This window comes from Coregonus lavaretus (genome assembly GCF_964263955.1).
Source record: "Coregonus lavaretus genome assembly, chromosome: 3".
In the NCBI taxonomy this organism is placed as follows: domain Eukaryota; kingdom Metazoa; phylum Chordata; class Actinopteri; order Salmoniformes; family Salmonidae; genus Coregonus; species Coregonus lavaretus.
Genome location: NC_139990.1, coordinates 59740984 through 59764070, shown reverse-complemented (window position 1 = coordinate 59764070; position 23087 = coordinate 59740984). Strand labels below are relative to the sequence as shown.

General features: G+C 44.8%; 1 protein-coding gene across 1 annotated transcript in view; it reads right to left on the bottom strand.

Moving 5' to 3' along the window:
* Positions 1 to 23087, bottom strand: part of LOC311108259 (triple functional domain protein-like) — a gene marked incomplete at its 5' end in the record, with an annotated part of 108054 nt that overhangs the window by 32303 nt on the left and 52664 nt on the right. Inside the window, 20 exons of the mRNA XM_084150881.1 lie at positions 1052 to 1307; positions 3621 to 3720; positions 3947 to 4086; positions 6557 to 6658; positions 6881 to 7071; positions 7284 to 7395; positions 7781 to 7873; positions 8353 to 8442; positions 8565 to 8634; positions 8899 to 9008; positions 9253 to 9319; positions 10886 to 11001; positions 11268 to 11465; positions 12188 to 12310; positions 14542 to 14657; positions 14795 to 15059; positions 15305 to 15496; positions 16320 to 16439; positions 20770 to 20936; positions 21945 to 22140. Of these exons, the coding sequence (XP_084007007.1) occupies positions 1052 to 1307; positions 3621 to 3720; positions 3947 to 4086; positions 6557 to 6658; positions 6881 to 7071; positions 7284 to 7395; positions 7781 to 7873; positions 8353 to 8442; positions 8565 to 8634; positions 8899 to 9008; positions 9253 to 9319; positions 10886 to 11001; positions 11268 to 11465; positions 12188 to 12310; positions 14542 to 14657; positions 14795 to 15059; positions 15305 to 15496; positions 16320 to 16439; positions 20770 to 20936; positions 21945 to 22140 (2824 nt within the window). The remainder of the gene's footprint in view (positions 1 to 1051; positions 1308 to 3620; positions 3721 to 3946; positions 4087 to 6556; positions 6659 to 6880; positions 7072 to 7283; positions 7396 to 7780; positions 7874 to 8352; positions 8443 to 8564; positions 8635 to 8898; positions 9009 to 9252; positions 9320 to 10885; positions 11002 to 11267; positions 11466 to 12187; positions 12311 to 14541; positions 14658 to 14794; positions 15060 to 15304; positions 15497 to 16319; positions 16440 to 20769; positions 20937 to 21944; positions 22141 to 23087) is intronic.

Here is a 23087-nt window from a genome sequence, read left to right as displayed (position 1 = left end):
ACACATGAAACTTTAAGATAGTAGAATAATAAAGAACTGGATGGGAAATCCTTACGTTTGATATTAGTTAGAGAAAACCATCCAAGTGTGTAACATGCATCAAACACTCCCTGGTTTAAGCCAATAGAAATACAGGATTCCTCATTCCCCTATAAAATGATGAAGAGCCTAATGTTTGGAACCTATCACCATGGAAACCGCCAGTATACAGTACACAAACATCACCTCTATCTTATTACAAACCAAGTCTGGAGGAGGGCGGGCCGTCTGACAGGAACAAAACTTTATTGAGTGACTCTCAGTCAAGAAAGATATGAGAACAGAAGCTCCCAGTGCCACCCAGGTTTCTTTGATCTCATCCCCTGGGGTCTGGAATGGGGTCAGGTCATGGAGCTCAGAAACTACTTCTCCTTTGAAGAAAGAAGAAGAAAAACCACTGTCCAGTCAAAAGGACAGGGTCATATTGAAGGCCACACGGTAGCAAAACATTTTGTAACAGAAAACAAAAATGAGTGTGTTTTATATTGGACAAGTTCAGGTAGTCTCTACCTGTTTCAGTCAGTTTTCTTCTGTTTGGTGCCTGACGAATACGAACCATGAGAGACAGTCCATGTATACATGTATGAATTTCCACAGAGTTAGTCATGTCTACATGAATTCCCACAGAATAATGTAGGTGGTAATCAATACCTCTCTACAGACTGTAAACCAGGGAGCATCTGGAATCCTTCCCTGGCTGCAAGTACACACTCGCCCCCTTGAAACCCCCTGGGACCAAGGTGCAGACGGTGCCTGTGTGTGTGTGTCCCCGTGTGTGTTCCAGACCTAACGGTAGAGTGACGCCAGACATCTTTTAAACTTTTGCTGAACATATCATTTGATCTCCACCACCTGCTTAGAACCATATGACGTGTGCATGTAATATTTTCCTGTAATGTATTCCAGGTGTCTCACAACAGCAAGGCTGACAGTGTGTCTATGTATGTGTTTCTGTGTATCTGTGTGTGTGTTCCAGCCTTCCAGGTGTCTCAGTCCCAACATCAAGGCCTACCTTTGTGGTGGTGGTTGAACAGTCCTTCCATCTCCATACTGGAGCGGGAGTGAGCGATGCAGAGCATGGCACAGGGCACTATGCCCTCCTGGGCAGGGGAGCGGTCTGTGGTCCTCACCAGGCACCAGTCCGGCTTGTCATGGAGCCTCTCCAGGACCTCCACCGTCTGACCCCTCCGTACAGTCAGCTCAGAGCTGCTGGCATTACCAGCAACAAAGTCATGGATGACCACGGTCAGCTCACAGCCACCAGAGAGCTGGAGAGAGGGAGGGACGGAGAGGGAGAGAGAAACAGAGGGAGGGAGAGAGAGAGGGAGCAAGGGAGAGAGAGTATGTCAGTTTTACATAAACATACAATAGCCCCATTACATTACATAAAGGAATAGTTTGAGGTTATGAAGAAACAGCTTGAATGTATTGATGTTTAGGAGCAGTACTATAATGAGGGTGTGAATTATAACTACATGTCATTAAATGGCGAGGTTCTTAGGTACTAATCAGCAATAGCGAGTCTATTATTAGCATGTCAACAACTGAGTTCTTATATGGGTTTGGAGGTCCCCAAGTCCCCCTGAGAACTGCTGATTTACCACTTGTCAGTCATTCCGTTTCCGCAGACCCAGTCTCAGTCACAAGGCCAGAGTAAGAGCTTATTCTGATGGCCATTAGAGCAGTCGCTCAGCACAGTGCCGGCTCCAAACCAACCACATCCTGTAGCTACTGTAGCTCCACTGTACTGTGTCATTCTGGTGAGTCACTCATCTCACATTCAGATGCCTCAACATGACTCAAGAAACGCTCTGACATTCTAAAGCAGTAGATGCAGGGGAAAAAATGTCCATTAAACTGCCATATATGCTATTAAAATATACATTGACGATGATGGGCACATCAGTGACGTTTTAAACAGGGAAATCAGTTGCAGGAGGATGACGATCACGCTCGGCAGTTCCACACTGACAACATATTCTTCCAAAGTCTATCAAATCAAACCAATTACAGACTCCAACCAACATCCAACCCACACAGCTAGTTAGTAAGTGCTAGAGATCCATACATACCCATTGGTAGTGAGGCAAAGCCAGCGAGTTCAAGAGCTGAGCCACCGGACCTGAGTTTTTATTATCTTCCATGATTCTGTCCTCTGTCCTCTGTCCTCTTCTCCTTCATACTCTGATGCTACTGACGCTGAATCTAATCCATCCACCCGACACAAGGTTAACTTAACACTGAACCACACTGACCTGAGGTAACACGCACGCCCACCTACTCTCATATCCCTCCGCCCGACGGCCCTACGATGGTACCTAGGTACTATATACCAGAGCCAAAGCACTCCTTTCCTTGTCTACTGTACCAGCTGTGCCTTCTCTAAGGAGAGGCTGGAGATATGACACTGACACAGAGAGTGGTACAGTTAGTGGGAGGCTGACACACTCGTTGACGCGTCGCCGACACACAACTCCGCTCTGTCATTGCATCTCACAGCTCTCACAACACGAGGCGAAGAGGCAGAGAGCGAGAGAAAGAAAGACAAAGAGAGAGAGAGACAGAGAAAGAGAGGGAGAGAGAGAAAGAAAGAAAAGAGAGAGAGAGAGAGAGAGAGAGAGAGAGAGAGAGAGAGAGAGAGAGAGAGAGAGAGAGTTGACTGTGAGTGATTGTGCCCTGCCTTAATGGAGCCACGGCCCATTAGTGTACATGAGAGGACACAAGGACTCTCCCTCCTCACCTCTCCGTGACCTTGACTGACCCTCTCTGTGTTGTCTTGTGTACCCTGACAGAACCAGAGCTACACTGTGTCAGGAAGGACACTTACAGAAAGGGACACACTATGCATGCGCTCCAAATGACACCATATTCATTTTGCAGTGCATTCTTTTTTACCAGGACTGCACTATAAAGGGAATAGGGTAGCATTTGGGACTCAACCAATGTGGCTAAGTTAATTTGAACCTAATTTCTTCAATTAGTAGCATAGCTGTATAGCGCAGAATAACTGCATGTCCAGCTTTGGCAGGGAAGCATGGTCCCTACAGAGGAGGAGTGTTTGTGTGAGAGAATATAGCTCTGACTGTGAGTAGGAGTGATATCCTTCTGTGCTGTTATTGCCTGATAAAATCACACTATCTGTTCCTTCCTGAAGAAGAGCCATGTTTTTCATGTTCATCTCTGAGATGGAAAGGAAAAATCTAACGAAAGTTTGGTTTTCAAACAGTCAATTTTCAGACAACAGGTTCACAGGAAGCTAGTCCAAATTAAAATGATGTCTTGAAATACTAATTTCCCATTTACTTGTCTGGTTGCTGCCACTCCAAAAAAGACTAAAATAGTATGAGCTGGATTTAGAGGCTAGTTGGAAATCCTGTTGAAAAGACCGCTCTAGTCTAACGTGTCAAATGATACTGTGAAGACCTCCGCTGTTCCACAACAGAGACCAACAGCCACCGTTGGTGAAGCCCCAAACTGCAGGGATTTTAGCAGCAGACCATTGTCTTACATCAGAGTTGGCAACGTGTCGTGTTTGAATGACGTAGCTGTAGGAAGGCAATAGGCAGCATATGATGACTCACCTTGTCGCTGTCCAGTGTGTTCTGAGAGGTACGGGAGGCGATAGAGATGGTGTCTGGCTGACTGCTGGCATCACCCTGGCTGTCCAGGTCCTCTCCATGACTACAGAGGGACAAGAAGAAGAAGACATGTCGATCAAGATAGGGCGGGGCAGCTCTCACAATCATATACTGTTGGGGCACTTTAATGTTAGGTTGTGCTGCGGTATTGACAGAACAATAACTGTAATGTATAAACCCAATGTACCAATGCAGTCGGCCTTGTATGGTCTGTAAGAAAGGCTGTGAGAAGTGATGGGGTTGATACAAGGTGGAGTACTGTACTGTACCTTCTGCCCTTGTGTTTGACTGTGGTGGCCTTGGGGATGTGGATGGGCTCCTTCAGGGCTCCTCTCAGGTGGATGGTACGCTCCTGGATTACCTCCCGGATGTGTTTGATCCATTCCTGCTTGTTCTCTATGCTGGACGCCTGAGGGGACAGATGGATGGACGGTCAAGACAGACTGGCGGGCAGAAGGATCTCAGTCTACACATTCCCAATATTTCTACACTATCTATGATACAACACTGACTCTACGCTCTGAGCTGTTCAGTCAATACAGCCAACCCCGATGCCTTAATTGATGTGTTCACTGAGTCACAGCAATTATCCCAATGCTTACTATTTTTACCAGAGTACATCGACAGAACACACAAAGGACATTTCATCATGTTCCTGTCATTCAGTAAGACCATTTCAATCGATTACAGTATGTTTCGCAATTGAGGAATTCTCATGCTGGCATCTTAACTTTAGTCATTTCCGAGGAGACATTTAAAGGGCCCTTCAGTGCTGTGTGAATGTTGTGAATGCGTGGACACATATTAGCATATGACTCACACTGTACTCATGTATTCATAGGAACTTTGCAACAATAATCAAGAGTATGCTGCTGTTACATAACGGACAGATTAAGATGGTCAGTCTGCCATTGTATAATGTGTATAATATATACAGTGCCTTTGGAAAGTATTCAGACCCCTTGACTTTTTCCACATTTTGTTACGTTACAGCCTTATTCTAAAATTGATTTAATAGTTTTTCCCCCTGATCAATCTACACATAATACCCTATAATGACAAAGCAAAAACAGGTTTTTAGAAATGCTTGCTAATTTATAAAAAATAAAAAACTGAAATATTACATTTACATAAGTATTCAGACCCTTTACTCAGTACTTTGTTGAAGCACCTTTGGCAGCGATTACAGAATCAAGTATTCTTGGGTATGACGCTACATGCTTGGCACACCTGTATTTGGAGAGTTTCTCCCATTCTTCTCTGCAGATCCTCTCAAGCTCTGTCAGGTTGGATGGGGAGCGTTGCTGCACAGCTATTTTCAGGTCTCTCCAGAGATGTTCGATCGGGATCAAGTCCGGGCTCTGGCTGAGCCACTCAAGGACATTCAGAGACTTGTCCCGAAGCCACTCCTGTGTTGTCTTGCCTGTGTGCTTAGGGTCGTTGTCCTGTTGGAAGGTGAACCTTCGCCCCAGTCTGAGGTCCTGAGCGCTCTGGAGCAGGTTTTCATCAAGGATCTCTCTGTACTTTGCTCCCTTTCATCTTTGCCTCGATCCTGACTAGTCTCCCAGTCCCTGCCGCTGAAAAACATATCCACAGCATGATGCTGCCACCACCATGCTTCACCGTAAGGATGGTGCCAGGTTTCCTCCAGAAGTGGCGCTTGGCATTCAGGCCAAAGAGTTCAATTTTGGTTTCACCATACCAGAGAATCTTGTTTCTCATGGTCTGAGACAATTTAGGGGCCTTTTGACTAACCCCAAGCGGGCTGCCATGTGCCTTTTACTGAGGAGTGGCTTCCGTCTGGCCACTCTACCAAAAAAGCCCTGATTGGTGGAGTGCTGCAGAGATGGTTGTCCTTCTGGAAGGTTCTCCCATCTCCACAGAGGAACTCTAGAGCTCTGTCAGAGTGACCATCAGGTTCTTGGTCACCTCCCTGACCAAGGCCCTTCTCCCCCGATTGCTCAGTTTGGCCGGGCGGCCAGCTCTAGGAAGAGTCTTGGTGGTTCCAAACATCTTCCATTTGAATGATGGAGGCCACTGTGTTCTTGGGGACCTTCAATGCTGTAGAAATGTTTTGGTACCCTTCCCCAGATCTGTGCCTCGAAACAATCCTCTCGGAGCTCTACGGACAATTCCTTCAACCTCATGGCTTGGTTTTTGCTCTGACATGCACTGTCAACTGTGGGACCTTATATAGACAGGTGTGTGCCTTTCCAAATCATGTCCAATCAATTGAATTTACCACAGGTGGACTCCAAACAAGTTGTAGATACATCTCAAGGATGATCAATGGAAACAGGATGCACCTGAGCTCAATTTTGAGTCTCATAGCGCAAAGGGTCTGAATAATTATGTAAATAAGGTATTTATGTTTTTTTTTTTTTATAAATTAGCAAAAATGTCTAAAAACCTGTTTTCACTTTGTCATTATGGGGTATTGTGTGGAGATTGCTTAAATTATTTAATCCATTTTAGAATAAGGCTGTAATGTAACAAAATGTGGAAAAAGTTAAGGGGTCTGAATACTTTCCGAAGGCACTGTCCATAGCATGTATGTGTTTGTGTGTGCCGTGACTCACAATGCATCAACACGCAGATATGTCTCTAAGTGCATGAACTGTTATGCAAATCTTTAAACTTGAACACGTAGGCCTGGTAACGCCCAATCAAAGAAATACGTTTTGGACGGAATTGTAGGAGTACATTTAGTGGTCATCAAATCTTAGTGGGTTGAACTTAAATATTTCAAACACACAGTAACGCCCACTTAAGGAAATACGTTTTGGGCAAAAGTGGGAGTACTGTAAATACATAATTATTCATTGTCATTGTGCTTGATTGTTTGCTGGGTTACTGTTAAGTCATAATGTATAAGTTACCTTCAGCACGATCTTGTTGTCTGAGCTGGGGGTCCTCCCAACCCAGAGAGCAAACTTACACGGATCCCCCTCCACGTGCTCTGTGACACCCAGCTCTGAAGTCTTAGGTGCAGAGACAACACGAAAACAGAGTTAGAGAAAGAACAGGAGAGGAAGAGAGTATACATGGTTGATAAAAAAGTATTGACTAGAGATCCGCATGGGCAACTCTTTTGCGTAAATCATTAATTGATGTGAATGGGAGACTTTAATTTAAGTTAAGCGTGCAGATCTCAAGCCTGAGTTCCAGCCATTGTGATGAGAGAGTGGACAGGTTGTGCTTACAAAGAGCTTGCTCTTGTAGAGGTACTTGTTGCGTCCGTTTGAGTCCTTGACCTCCTTGCTGAAGACCAGGGACATCTCAAATAGGAAGAGGTGGCGCTCGCGTCCCTTTCGGATCAGAGTCTTGGGATCCCACACCTGGAAGGACTCCTGCAGGATCAGCTCTCCTTGGGAGTCAATATTCCCATCGAACCCTGGAGGGGGGAAGAGGAGGAGGAAGAGAGGGGACTGTCAAAGTTACGTGATTCAAATAATAATTTCTAAACCTATATTCCCTGAAAGCTTCCTATGAGTTACCCCTGCTCCACTATGAGCTAAATGGAATGTCCAGTAAGTCAAGGCCTTGTCCTCCTACCACAGATAAAAGGGGAAACCCTTAGTTAGGTCGAAGTATATTTGCTCCTACCGTCCATCATGCTGAGGTGCATGGCGTCGTTGGCTCTCTTGGGGACACTGAGCATTACCTCCAGACCATCCTTAATCTCCCCCTTCCCCTCCTCACAGCACGTCAGCAGCTCCTGAAGAGGAAACGCACACACACACACACACACACACACACACACACACACACACACACACACACACACACACACACACACACACACACACACACACACACACACACACACACACACACACACAGAGAAACAAACACAAAACTTCAGTTGCATTTCACAAAGTCCAACGAAAGATAAAGGCTGTAATGGATTGTGTTCCACGCAGGATGCAGTTTAGCTTCCAACGCTGTAGCTTTGTTGACGACTAGCGATGTGTTCTACAATAGAGAAGATCATTATACAAGCTAGACTACAGAGGGTGCACCAGAACGTCTTGTGTTGTATGCTACATACTTATTACAGAGAGTCGTCTAGTGACTCTTTCTATTTGGCCAGCGTACAGTACCTTGAGAAGCAGCTGATACTTGGTTATTCTCTGGACAGGCTTGATGAGGTATGAGGATATGGAGTTGGCCAGCCGGTGCCTCTGTTGAATTTCCTGGAAACCAAAAGACACAGACGTCTTAAAGGGCACAGAGATGCCGAGGCAGCAGTCGCCAGTGTAATCCTGCTCCTAGACCTAGACAGACAGCACTGATGGAGAATGGAGATACCTCTCTCCTCAGAGCTGGAGGTCACTGACAGCAACCTAAGGTCAATGTTCTGTGAGTAGGCTTCATCTACCCCTTTTCCTCCCTCCCTCCTGTACTACCACCACAACTCCTGTTTAGATCAGCGTCACTGCCAAACACCCAGGAATCACCCGGATAAGACAGATTTGGAGGCTACCATCATAACTGATATATCAGCATAATATTGCTTCCTTGCATTTATTCAAAACTATTTGCATAAACAGTACTTGAAAGGATCTGATTCAAAAGACCACATAATAAGACCTTGCGGAATTTGATTAGTGGTTCAACATTCGTTGTATTAAGTATTTATAGCATGCCTAAGTTGGTACTTATCTTCACGTACATCAAAATAGGGCCCTGCATGCTCCAGAATGAGCTGGGTAGAGTCTGGTTTGTTCTTGCAGTAGTTCACATACATCTGGAACTTATCTGCCTGCAAAATGGACACACAAATGTCAAGAGACACAATATTCCCACAACATCTCAGCCATGAAACCTTGTTGTAACAATATGTCAGTGTTGTAAGCTGGCTTGTCCAGATAGTGAGACACTCACCCAGGTGACAAAGCAATGACCCACATCCTCAGGTAGCTGTTCGTATTTCTCCAACTCCTTCAGGAAGATGCTGTACAGAAAGGGAGAGAGTTTCCGAGGAAATCTAAAATCAGGGTCGTATTCACTAGGAACCGAACAGAACTAAACGGGGCGAAACGAGGAGGGACTACCTGAACTTGTCCAATAAGAAACGCTTGTACTAATGAATAGGACCCAGGTTGAGTTACTATAGACCAGTGATATTCATAAAGGGCCTTAGGTTGATTGAACCACTCCAGTGCATCTAGAAGGCAATGGGAGTCCCTTGTGGGTAACTCCAGTACAGAACACTAACTTGTGGTGGAACTCGTAGAGGTCCAGCATGTTGCCAAAGATGATGTGCTCTTTGTTGACGATGCCTGGAGGGATCTCCTCCACACCGCTGGTCATCTCCCACAGGTAGGTCTGGAAACCACACAGAGAACAACACAACGTCTTTACCTGCTTGTAATCCTGACATCTGACATTTCTACAACCAGAAAACCACCAGATGACAAACTAAAATGAAACCAGATCAATCAACCATACCTTTTGCATTGCCCTTGGCTTACAAAAATCGATCCCTTGGGGGTCACTGTATAGAGTCTGTCAGTAAAAAGAGTGTGAATGTGTTACAGGTTGAATGGAGTAGCGGTTTCTCAGTACTTACATCTGTACACTCCCGCAGGTCTCTGACGTAGGCCTTCTCTGTCTGAATGAGCTCTGCCATTATGAACCTGGAAAAAAAACATTCAACGTGTGGGAACTGCAGCAGAGAGAGAGAGAGAGAGAGAGAGAGAGAGAGAGAGAGAGAGAGAGAGAGAGAGAGAGAGAGAGAGAGAGAGACACTTTTGTTTGGGTCTGTTTAGTGTGGGTCAGGGACATAGACAAATGTCACATGACACAGCAGTGGTTCCCAAACTGTGATCTTTTTGGGGGAAAGGAAAAGGTTGGGAACCACTGATATAGTCTATGTCCCAAATGACACCCTATTTTCTATATAGTGCACTACTTTTGACTAAGGCTCTGGTCAAAAGAAGTGCACTATATAGAAAACGGGGTGCCATTTGGGACGCACCCATACAGTAAAACCCCTGAAAAATAAATATGTTTTATTGTCACATACACCAGATAGGTGCTGTAAAATGTGTTGTTTTACACAGTCAGCCATAGTAGTACGGTGCCCCTGGAGCAAATTAGGTTTAATAGCCTTGCTCAAGGGCACATCAACTTTTCACCTTGTCGGTTCGGGTATTCAAACCAGCAACCTTTCGGTTACTGGCCCAATGCTCTAACCGCTAGGCTACCTGCCGCCCTTAAAGGTGATAAAGGGGAAAAGGGACTAGAATGAAAATGCTCTAGCTGCTATGCAGGTGATAGTACAACCTTATTTTGATGGTGATAGTACAACCTTATTTTCATGGTGATAGTACAACCTTATTTCATGGTGATAGTACAACCTTATTTTCATGGTGATAGTACAACCTTATTTTCATGGTGATAGTACAACCTTATTTTCATGGTGATAGTACGACCTTATTTCATGGTGATAGTACGACCTTATTTTCATGGTGATCGTATGACCTTATTTTCATGGTGATCGTCTGACCTTATTTTCATGGTGATACTATGACCTTATTTTCATGGTGATAGTATGACCTTATTTTCATGGTGATAGTACGACCTTATTTTCATGGTGATAGTACAACCTTATTTTCATGGTGATAGTACGACCTTATTTTCATGGTGATAGTACGACCTTATTTTCATGGTGATAGTACGACCTTATTTTCATGGTGATCGTATGACCTTATTTTCATGGTGATAGTATGACCTTATTTTCATGGTGATAGTATGACCTTATTTTCATGGTGATAGTATGACCTTATTTTCATTTCAATTTTGCATGGCCTAAATGTATAACTCTTACACATAGCAACATCATCACATAGTCCCAAAAGGAAAGGGCTACTAAACTAAAAGTAGCTCAGACTTTTTCGACGGCCTCATTATTTCAATAACTTTCCAGTGGATCTGCCTTTAAAGTTAGATACAGTATGTCATTATTTTTGTAAATACATTTTTAATGTTCATTATCAGATTTAATGAAAATATCTTCAATTAAATAAATGGTAAGTGTTAAAACAATACTACTATTAATTACTGCAGTATGAAGAGGTTAAACATTTAGGTAATCCTGTGCAAACCTTCCTGTCTGGTATTCCCAACAGCCAGTGCTTTCAATGAGTTACAATTATGCTTCTCGACCAAACTGTGTAACCACTGTGTATGTGAATGCTTACTCTTTCCTCCTGGCAGACTTCCTCTTCTCCTCGTTGAGTTCGTGGGCAGCATCCCTCAGCTTGACCTCTGACCCTGGAACGCTGGCGGGGATGATGTCCAGCTGCAGCCCTTTACTCTGTAGGACAGACAGGGGACATTACGAGGCGCCGCCGAGGGGACACGGACACAGACACACACAGATACAGACTCATGCACAGACACAGAGACACACACTCTCACACATGAGCGTGAGTACGCAAATTCACACACACACACTCACCACCTTTCATCTGTTTCACACACACACACACACACACACAACCTCCCCCCTCCCACACATACACCATCTTCCATCTCAACCCTCCACTCCAGCATTCCTCCATCCTCTCCTCCAGTACTCACGGCCTTGTTGGAGTCAGAGGATACAATGCCCAGTGCTTTCTCCAGACAGGACCGGTACTTGTCCATGCGGAGGGAGAAGTCTCTGTAGCGCTTGTCCACAGAGGTGACCCATTTCTTTATCTCCAGCGCATGGGCGTGCCCTTTGTCACAAAAGCCATCCGCCAGCTGGATCAACAGTTTCACCCTCTCTTTGGTTTGCTGTCAATACAAAGAAAGAGAGAGAGAATGAAAGAGAGAATGGACGAGGGCCGTGGGGTGTGTGTGTGTGTGTGTGCCTATGTGTGTGTGTGCCTGTGTGTGTGTGTGCCTGTGTGTGTGTGTGTGCGTGTGTGTGTGTGTGTGTGTGTGCGTGTGTGTGCGTGTCACCCACGGGAGCCAATCCCACTGTGCCAGGGGTTCATGATTACAATAGAGTTTTCTGCCACACAATAACCCAGGAGCCCAGAATATCAGGGACAATGGGCCGCCCTGTGACTGGGCCTCATAGATACAGCATCATAATACCTAGCACAGGGCCACAAACAGGGAAGAGACCCAAATGGCACCCTACTCCCTAATATACTGCACTACTTTTAACCAGGGCCCATAGGGCTCTGGTCAAATGTAGTATATAGGGAAGAGGGTGCCATTTGGGACGCGCCCAAGCAGATGGACAGTACCCTGCACAATCTAAACAGATCCTAGACAGCCCTACTCTGTGTATGTATGGGACAGGTTGACTGACATTAGTCCCTGTACAGCTCAACACACTGGCTAAGGTTCTTACAGGCATCACAATCTAAACAACCCATACAGTCTGATTCAGAACTATAAAGGTCAGTGTCTGTTATAGAAAATGCATGGATTACATCCAGCAGACGCAATTTGATTGTGTGAGGTGGTGTTTGATAGTGTTGGACTCTGCTGGAGTGGACCTTCACCTTGGCTGTGATCTGGAAGTCTTCATGCTCCTTCAGCAGCTCCTGTGTGTGGTGGATACTGGAACCGGTGGAGGTGTGTGTCGACAGGTAGAATTCTCCCGTGTCGTGGATCCACTCCAGAGCCTGTGGACCAATCACAACGAGAAGAGGTCCAGATCACTTATTTGTCATCACGCTAATGTTGTATTCCTAATCCCTAGCCTTCTCCCTTTGAGGAAGTGTGCACTTGTTCACGCGCCCTCATGGACATAAAGCAAGAATCCTTAATTTAAACAATAACAATAAGTGGACTCCCTGCCCCTGTATTGCTAAACAGCTGAGGGATGGGGCTAGAGAAATGTAACCACTCTCAAATTCATAGACAGAGCTATGGATGCAAGGACTGACCATCCATGATATCAAACACATAATTTTAACCATGTTTTGAGGCTATACAGTGTTTGTTTAGAAGTAAGTTGTTTACAAACACTGCAGTAAAACAAGCTTATATGGTAGATTCCTTACACCATTCTATTAATTTTACATCCACGAGGGGGAAGGAAGATGAGTGCACTCTTCACTGCTGCCTCTCCAGACCAGTGTAATGCTAACACCAGCCCACATGGGGGAGCAAACAATCTCCAATTGAGATACACTTTAGTCTCCTCTGCTGCACACATTTGGTCCATCAATCAGCACTGACTAAATGAGAGGAGAAGGTTTGGAGAGACTGAGGAGAGGAAAGACACTGCACTACAATAAGCCAGTGTTAAAATGTAGGGCATGTAATTATAGCTGTGGTAACACTACAGTGTTAAAATGTAGGGCATGTAATTATAGCTGTGGTAACACTACAGTGTTCAAATGTAGGGCATGTAATTATAGCTGTGGTAACACTTCAGTGTTAAAATGTAGGGCATGTAATTATAGCTGTGGTAACACTACAGTGTTAAAATGTAGGGCATGTAATTATAGCTGTGGTAACACTACAGTGTTCAAATGTAGGGCATGTAATTATAGCTGTGGTAACACTTCAGTGTTAAAATGTAGGGCATGTAATTATAGCTGTGGTAACACTACAGTGTTCAAATGTAGGGCATGTAATTATAGCTGTGGTAACACTTCAGTGTTAAAATGTAGGGCATGTAATTATAGCTGTGGTAACACTACAGTGTTCAAATGTAGGGCATGTAATTATAGCTGTGGTAACACTACAGTGTTCAAATGTAGGGCATGTAATTATAGCTGTGGTAACACTACAGTGTTAAAATGTAGGGCATGTAATTATAGCTGTGGTAACACTACAGTGTTCAAATGTAGGGCATGTAATTATAGCTGTGGTAACACTACAGTGTTCAAATGTAGGGCATGTAATTATAGCTGTGGTAACACTACAGTGTTCAAATGTAGGGCATGTAATTATAGCTGTGGTAACACTACAGTGTTCAAATGTAGGGCATGTAATTATAGCTGTGGTAACACTACAGTGTTCAAATGTAGGGCATGTAATTATAGCTGTGGTAACACTACAGTGTTCAAATGTAGGGCATGTAATTATAGCTGTGGTAACACTTCAGTGTTAAAATGTACGGCATGTAATTATAGCTGTGGTAACACTACAGTGTTAAAATGTAGGGCATGTAATTATAGCTGTGGTAACACTTCAGTGTTAAAATGTAGGGCATGTAATTATAGCTGTGGTAACACTACAGTGTTCAAATGTAGGGCATGTAATTATAGCTGTGGTAACACTACAGTGTTAAAATGTAGGGCATGTAATTATAGCTGTGGTAACACTACAGTGTAAAAATGTAGGGCATGTAATTATAGCTGTGGTAACACTACTGTGTAAAAATGTAGGGCATGTAATTATAGCTGTGGTAACACTACTGTGTAAAAATGTAGGGCATGTAATTATAGCTGTGGTAACACTACAGTGTTAACATGTAGGGTGTGTAATTATAGCTGTGGTAACACTACAGTGTTAAAATGTAGGGCATGTAATTATAGCTGTTGTAACACTACTGTTGTGTTGGGCCTCTGTTACCAGTCTACCTCATTTCCAATTTCTCTCCAAAAACATCACTGTGTATAACACTGAATGGGAATGGAACCAGATTTAGAGGCTTTAGTTTGGTCAGCCCCTGGTCAAAACATTAGTCCAACCAGTGCTTATCTGAGCAGTTTGCACAGGGTTCAAAATGGTGGTATGGTATATTATGACCTTCCATTATGTCATATGTTACGTGTCACACCCTGGTCTGTTTACGTGTACTTTTATAGCTTGTGTTGATTGTCTATGTGACCGTGTTGTTGTAGTCATTAATGTTACTGTTCGAATTCTGGTATAGTTCTCCTTGAGGAGCAGTACTGACCTGCTTAGCGCTGCGTTCAAACACCACATACTGCTGACACTGGTCCAGTCTCCTCTTTCTCATTGTCCAGAAGTGCAGCACCCGGTTCTCTCTCTGGAGCAGCTCATTCAAGATGTCTGACAAAACCACAAGAGACAAATTATCATTTAAGCCATGGCTATGTCACAAAAGGCAAGCTAGTCCTATAGTCTACTACTAAAGCATTTCGATCAAATGTGTATTTGATTGGGAGGGGAAAAAGGAGCACGCTTACTTTTGACCTGTGTTTCAGGTGCCTTGACGTGAGATAGCATCCCTGGCATGTTGACACTGTTTCTGTGCAGGTACTTCAGGAAGACGTCAGCGTTTCGCCTTGCTAGTGTACAAGCCTTGAGGAAGGCCTCTTTCTGCTCCAGGTGTTTGCTGATCATGGGTGTGACATGGTCTGACTCACTGTTAGGGCCCAGTTTATCAGCTCCCCCACACCAGTCCTCCTCACGCTTATACTCCTGCTCCAGGCTCTCCAGCACACTGCAGACCTACAGAATAGCACACAGCACAGGTCAAAACTACACTACTACACTACTACACACCCACAATGCACCACAGAGCCAAAGCTAAGTACATGAACACAAATACATGGCAAACTGCAGTGTAATACCATATAATACCACCCTATCTAGAGTGGTTATTAGACCCTAATCTGGGCCATGTTACTGGGCTAGGGGCCAATGGGCCTCCTCTGACCGGTTGCCATGGAAACCGTTAGAGATGTCCCACCCACCTGCTCGGAGGTCTTGTAGAAGGCTACAGAGGCGTTGACCAGTTTGAGCCGGTCCTCCATCTTGAGCATGAGCTGCTGCCAGTGGTCGGCCACCTTCTCTGCACAGTCCCGGATCATGTCCATGTCGTAGTGGTTGGCTTGGAGCAGGGCCTCAGCCTTCTGCTGCACCTGCAATGCACTCTGGTGGGTTTTCTGTGGAGAGGGAGAGAGAGAGAGGGAGGGGGAGGTGATTAATAAAAGTGTTTCCACTTTATAAATATTGTTCACGTTAACATCTTATAATGTAGAAAACTGAGGAATGTGATTGGAGGCTATAGCTACAGGAAAGGAGTCTGAGCGTTATACACCATGTGAGTCTTCTACCTGGCTTCTGCTACCATGACTGTTAACACACCACAGCATTAAACAATATCATTACAATCCCATAATCAAATCGATTGAGTAATTGAGAGTAATAATCTCCAACAAGGTTTTTTCCTCTCCTTCCACAGTGAGTAGAAGGACTCCAGAAGCCCACTGCATAACCTCAGCCCTGCAGAATGTAGTCCTTTATACAGTACGACTGCATTTCAAATGAGCCCTGCTCAGAAGAGTTCAAAGGAAAAATGGTCTGGGTTGAAAACAGGGGCCTGTTTCTGGTGAACGAGAGAGAGGGGGGTGATTTATGAGGAATAGAGGATGAAAAGAGGAGTGGGGGAGGTTAGGGTTTTTAGTGAGGTGTGTAGGAGGAGGGTAGAAGGAGGGAAGAGGGGAGGAGCATGAGAGAGAAGGAGGAGAGGAGTAGGAGGGAGATGGAGATGAGGAAAATAATATTAATAATAATAATAATTAGCTGGGTGCTTACATTTGTCCTATTGGAAATGTGTTTTTTTGCATTTCCCACTCTCCCTGAGAAATCATCGGAGAGTGGGGTCAAGGCCAGGGTCACAGAGAGGAGGAAAAGGAGATGGAGAGGAGGAGTGGAGAGGGATGGAGAAGAAGAGGAATAAATGAGAGAGATGGAACAGAGAGATACCTCTATGGCGTGTTGGAATTGCTCGTGTTCCTTCTGTAGCTGTTCTGCCTCCTGTAGAGAGCTGGCTGTGATCATACCTGCATTCAGCATGGACTCTCCATTACGGATCCAACCCAGCACCTGAAACACACGCGCACACACACACATACGCACGCACACACACACACACACACACACACACACAAAGGGAGAATCAGTAATGGGTCAGACTAAGATAAACAGTCACACACACAGGCACCTACATTAACCATAGACACATGTTGATAATGGACATTGTAATTTTTGTAATATTTGTATTTTATTTATTTTTTATTTCACCTTTATTTAACCAGGTAAGACAGTTGAGAACAAGTTCTCATTTACAACTGCGACCTGGCCAAGATAAAGCAAAGCAGTGCGATAAAAACAACAACACAGAGTTACATATGGGGTAAACAAAACATAAAGTCAAAAATACAACATAAAATATATATATACAGTGTGTGCAAATGTAGCAAGTTATGGAGGTAAGGCAATAAATAGGCTATAGTGCAAAATAATTACAATTAGTATTAACACTGGAATGATAGATGTGCAAGAGATGATGTGCAAATAGAGATACTGGTGTGCAAATGAGCAAAATAAATAACAATATGGGGATGAGGTAGTTGGGTGGGCTAATTTCAGATGGGCTGTGTACAGGTGCAGTGATCGGTAAGGTGATCTGACAACTGATGCTTAAAGTTAGTGAGGGAGATAAGAGTCTCCAGCTTCAAAGATTTTTGAAATTTGTTCCAGTCATTGGCAGCAGAGAACTGGAAGGAATGGCGGCCAAAGGAGGTGTTGGCTTTGGGGATGACCAGTGAGATATACCTGCTGGAGCGCATACTACGGGTGGGTGTTGCTATGGTGACCAATGAGCTAAGATAAGGCAGGGATTTGCCTAGCAGTGATTTATAGATGGCCTGGAGCCAGTGGGATTGGCGACGAATATGTAGTGAGGACCAGCCAACAAGAGCGTACAGGTCACAGTGGTGGGTAGTATATGGGGCTTTGGTGACAAAACGGATGGCACTGTGATAGACTACATCCAATTTGCTGAGTAGAGTGTTGGAGGATATTTTGTAAATGACATCGCCGAAGTCAAGGATCGGTAGGATAGTCAGTTTTACGAGGGCATGTTTGGCAGCATGAGTAAAGGAGGCTTTGTTGCGAAATAGGAAGCCGATTCTAGATTTAACATTGGATTGGAGATTCTTAATGTGAGTCTGGAAGGAGAGTTTACAGTCTAACCAGACACCTAGGTATTTGTAGTTGTCCACATACTCTAGGTCAGACCCGTCGAGAGTAGTGATTCTAGTCGGGTGGGCGGGTGCCAGCAGCGTTCGATTGAAGAGCATGCATTTAGTTTAATAAAGACTCATCATCCAAGATAAGCACAACCTACAGTATATAGGCCTAACCCACCATGTTTTCACCACCCTGACACACACACACAAAGGAATACATTAAGGGTCAGGGCAAGGCCAAGTCAGCTGTGACACGTCACCCCCGACACTTTCGCCTCCCCACCTCTCCCCCTCCCACCCCCCTCTCTGTACACACAGGGACGGCCTGACAGTGGACCCAGGGAGAATAGCACACTGTCTCCTCCTCCGGGCACTGCACACCTGGTGTGTATCTGACACATGCTCTGTACTATCACTGCTGCCAAACTCATAGCTCATCAAAGCGGCTGTGTGGGAGAAGAGGCTACATGCTGCTCAGTGAGTAACAGAGAGAACAACTATTCCTGCATTCTAGCAGGCCTGCTCTCTCAGCTTATAGCCACAAAAACACACATAGGCCTCTCTTCCCTTCAAAGACATGGGTAATCTCTCGCTCTACAACGATGACGAATGAGGAAAATGAAATAAATGAATAAACAGAATAAGATTAACAGATGATGCTCCTGCTGGCCTAGTTTGTCTTTTTCCTCATTTTCGGGCCGGTGGTCATCTCTAAAGGGCTGCTCTACTTTCCCAGCACACATTGCAGTGTTTTAGTCTTTCAGAGAGCGACTGCTGACCAGTATAGTTCAGATGGAAAAGAATAGAGGAAATATGTTGTGTGCTATTAATGTGATGCTAACTGATTTACTTTTGAGAGTTTTTATTTGTATTTTATTTTAAGAAGATCGGGGTTCCAATCCCCTTAAGTATTTTATAGTTTTTTTGAAAGGACAGATGTAAGTACAGAGTGGGAGGTAGACATGGATAGTGGTACAGAAAGTGGTTAAGAGCACAGACAGTCTGGAGTCGGGATCTTAGACCGCTACACCAGACTCTGAAATGAAAGTGTCTCAGTGAAGATATTCTATAATACACTGTACAGTGAGGGAGAAAAGTATTTGATTTGATCCCCTACTGATTTTGTACGTTTGCCCACTGACAAAGAAATGATCAGTTATGGTAGGTTTATTTGAACAGTGAGAGACAGAATAACAACAAAACAATCCAGAAAAACGCATGTCAAAAATGTTATAAATTGATTTGCATTTTAATTAGGGAAATAAGCATTTGACCCCCTCTCAATCAGAAAGATTTCTGGCTCCCAGGTGTCTTTTATACAGGTAACGAGCTGAGATTAGGAGCACACTCTTAAAGGGAGTGCTCCTAATCTCAGCTTGTTACCTGTATAAAAGAAGCCTGTCCACAGAAGCAATCAATCAATCAGATTCCAAACTCTCCACCATGGCCAAGACCAAAGAGCTCTCCAAGGATGTCAGGGACAAGATTGTAGACCTACACAAGGCTGGAATGGGCTACAAGACCATCGCCAAGCAGCTTGGTGAGAAGAACAGTTGGTGCGATTATTCGCAAATGGAAGAAACACAAAATAACTGTCAATCTCCCTCGGCCTGGGGCTCCATGCAAGATCTCACCTCGTGGAGTTGCAATGATCATGAGAACGGTGAGGAATCAGCCCAGAACTACACGGGAGGATCTTGTCAATGATCTCAAGGCAGCTGGGACCATAGTCACCAAGAAAACAATTGGTAACACACTACGCCGTGAAGGACTGAAATCCTGCAGCGCCCGCAATGTCCGCCTGCTCAAGAAAGCACATATACAGGGCCGTCTGAAGTTTGCCAATGAACATCTGAATGATTCAGAGGAGAACTGGGTGAAAGTGTTGTGATCAGATGAGACCAAAATCGAGCTCTTTGGCATCAATTTAACTCGCGTGTTTGGAGAAGGAGGAATGCTGCCTATGACCCCAAGAACACCATCCCCACCGTCAAACATGGAGGTGGAAACATTATGCTTTGGGGGTGATTTTCTGCTAAGGGGACATGACAACTTCACCGCATCAAAGGGACGATGGACGGGTCCATGTACCGTCAAATCTTGGGTGAGAACCTCCTTCCCTCAGCCAGGGCATTGAAAATGGGTCGTGGATGGGTATTCCAGCATGACAATGACCCAAAACATACGGCCAAGGCAACAAAGGAGTGGCTCAAGAAGAAGCACATTAAGGTCCTGGAGTGGCCTAGCCGGTCTCCAGACCTTAATCTCATAGAAACTCTGTGGAGGGAGCTGAAGGTTCGAGTTGCCAGACGTCAGCCTCAAAACCTTAATGACTTGGAGAAGATCTGCAAAGAGGAGTGGGACAAAATCCCTCCTGAGATGTGTGCAAACCTGGTGGCCAACTACAAGAAACGTCTGACCTCTGTGATTGCCAACAAGGGTTTTGCCACCAAGTACTAAGTCATGTTTTGCAGAGGGGTCAAATACTTATTTCCCTCATTAAAATGCAAATCAATTGATAACATTTTTGACATGCGTTTTTCTGGATTTTTTTGTTGTTATTCTGTCTCTCACTGTTCAAATAAACCTACCTTTACAATTATAGACTGATCATGTCTTTGTCAGTGGGCAAACGTACAAAATCAGCAGGGGATCAAATACTTTTTTCCCTCACTGTATATGGTCAATGTCATAAGACATTACCATATTTACTGGTCTCATATGTCCCGTTGTACAATCTAATAGATTCAACCCCATATAATTAAATACATCTGCTTGAAAAAGCATTTTACGCTTAATATTACATGTACAGAAAGCAATCTATTCATAATCATGTGCTCTCCACATAATACTACACAATCACTTCTTTCACAACAGCAGCATCTCATGGTTGTCATCCCACATTCAGTACTGTACTAGAGATAAAAAGAACAAGAACGAAAGAGAAAGAGACAGAAATACTGAGGGTGAGTAAGGGAGTGAGAGAGAGAGCAAATGAAAGAGAGAGAAAAAGCGAGAAAGTGAGTGAGAGAGCGAGAGACCACAAGTGAGAGCAAAAGTCAAAAGTAAGAGAGAGAGAGAACACAAGTAGGAGAGAGAGAGAGAGAGAGAGAGAGAGAGAGAGAGAGAGAGAGAGAGAGAGAGAGAGAGAGAGAGAGAGAGAGAGAATGGTGTATGTTTACCTGTTTGACCTCGGCCTGAAGGTGGCGTAGTTGGACACACTGTTCCAGGTGCCTCCTGTGCTGCTCGGCCACCACGTCCAGCTCCTGCTGCTTCTCATGGAGGAACTCCAGCAGGTCCTGAACACGTGTAGCCATGTCCACATCTCTGTCACACAGCAACTCCACACCTAGACACAGAGAGGGGGGAGAGAGAGAGAGAGGTGGGGGGGTATAGAGATAGAACAAGAGAGTGAAAGAGAGAGAGAGAGACAGAGAGAAGGAGAGCGAGAAGGAAGGAGAGGGAGGGGGGGGGTATGGAGATAGAGAGACAGAGAGAAGGAGAGCGAAAAGGAAGGAGAGAGAGAGAGAGAGAAAGAGAGAGAGAGCTCATCAGCTACTGTAGCAAATCCTGAAAACAACACAAAGAACAAGAGCCATTATGCAACCCAAACCTAACAAAAAGATGAAAAGAGAGAAGCAAGGTCTCTCTCTCTCTCTCTCCTCATACAAGACAATCAGTCTCGACTACCTGTAAAAGACTGACAGTTAGGTAAGCATACAGACATACATCAGTAACTCCATATGGCCAGTCAGTCAGACACACAGGAACAAATCTGCCATTAACATTATATTACTTACATTTCACTCCTGTGTTCCAGACCTGCATTGGGCTGCTGGAGTACAGAGCCTGTCTGTCATAGAAGTTCTGTGTGTCTGTCTCTTTGGTGTCCAGGAGAGAACTGCTCTGGGATGCATTCCGATTATGCAAAATCTCCTCTGTCTATGTCGTCATTGACGCGTGTGTGCGTGCCAATGCAGCCTGTCGTCCTGCAGCACTGCCTAGTGGTTTTACTCAGCGACATGAGTCCATAGGATTACCATGAAATCTGCTCGTCTGGCCTCGGCCTGCTGCCGCTACTGTGCTGAGCTCTCCAGCGCCCGATAGCTGGGTTTACCCCCCCCGCCCCCCTCCTTCCTCCCCTCTCCCTATCTCCTCCCCTCCTCACCCACAACACTGAGCTGACCTGGCCTGGCTTACAGCTCATCTGCCCTGGCAGCAGCAGCAGGGCTTTGGGCCATCTGATGTGTCAGTGTGTGTGTGTGTGTGTGTGTGTGTGTGTGTGTGTGTGTGTGTGTGTGTGTGTGTGTGTGTGTGTGTGTGTGTATCCGTCCGTGTGTGTTTCTCCACTACTCACCACTGGCCTGGACCTCTGTAACGTACTGCAGCAGCTCCTGTCCCTGGTGGATGACGTCGAAGGTCAGGTTGTTCATGGTGAGGGCCTTGTCAGCGTGGTGCTGGAGTCTCTGCTCCGCCAACGTCAGGTCCTCTGTATCAAACTCACCCATCTGCTGGGACAGCTCCTCATTCCACGACTCCAGGTCTGAGATGATCTGGAAGTGTGTGAGGGAACGAAAAGGGGCAACACTTAATTTGGATAGTCCCCTATAGATGATCTATAGATACCCAAACTATCAACTGCAACAACAAACTATCTAATGCAATGGAAGGGTACAAATAGACATAGAAACACACAGATCACAGGGATCACTGTAAGTTAGTTTGAAATAAAGGTCACTGCTAAATGACATTACACGTACAGGACAAACACATGTACAAACACACACACACACAGATGATCATTCCAACCCTCTAGGTGGAATATGACCTGAGAGGGATGGAAACGACTTCGGCTTCAGAATGAAAGGATTTGTAATGATATCAAAACACCAGCCAAGCTGATCTTAGAGACAGTAGCTAAGTGTTTAGTGTTCCCTAGAATTATACAATTCTCCTTTGGTTATAGAGGGACTACACAGACTAGCTGGCATGACTGTAGGCAGGACTGTACTCTAAATGGAGCGTCTGCCTGTGATGTTAGCACTTGTTTAAGGACTCTCCCACGCACACTTGCTGAAGGCTGAAGGAGGGTGAATCATGACGCCCATGACATATCCACCTTGGCACAGTGATGGGTACTCTGTCAGTCTTTTGTCTGTGATGCCAGTGTGGGCTGGGCCTGACTGGGCTTACCTTACCTAACCTACAGCACTGCTTCACTGTTGCCCTCCATATTCATTGGAATGAAGTCAAAAATCAATTAATCAATGTAATGAACCAGGACCAAGAGGGTGGATGCCGGGTGGTGATCATTTTTGTTGCCAAATCTATTCGAAATATCATGGCTGCATACAATGACTGGCTTTCCATTTCAATTTGTCTTTATATAATACAAATCCACTGTCTGTTTTTCAGAATCGCTTTCCTGATGCTTCAGAGAGAGACAGGCTGGCACTAGTCTCCATTCCACACATGGATCACCATCCCATTCAGCTGCTGC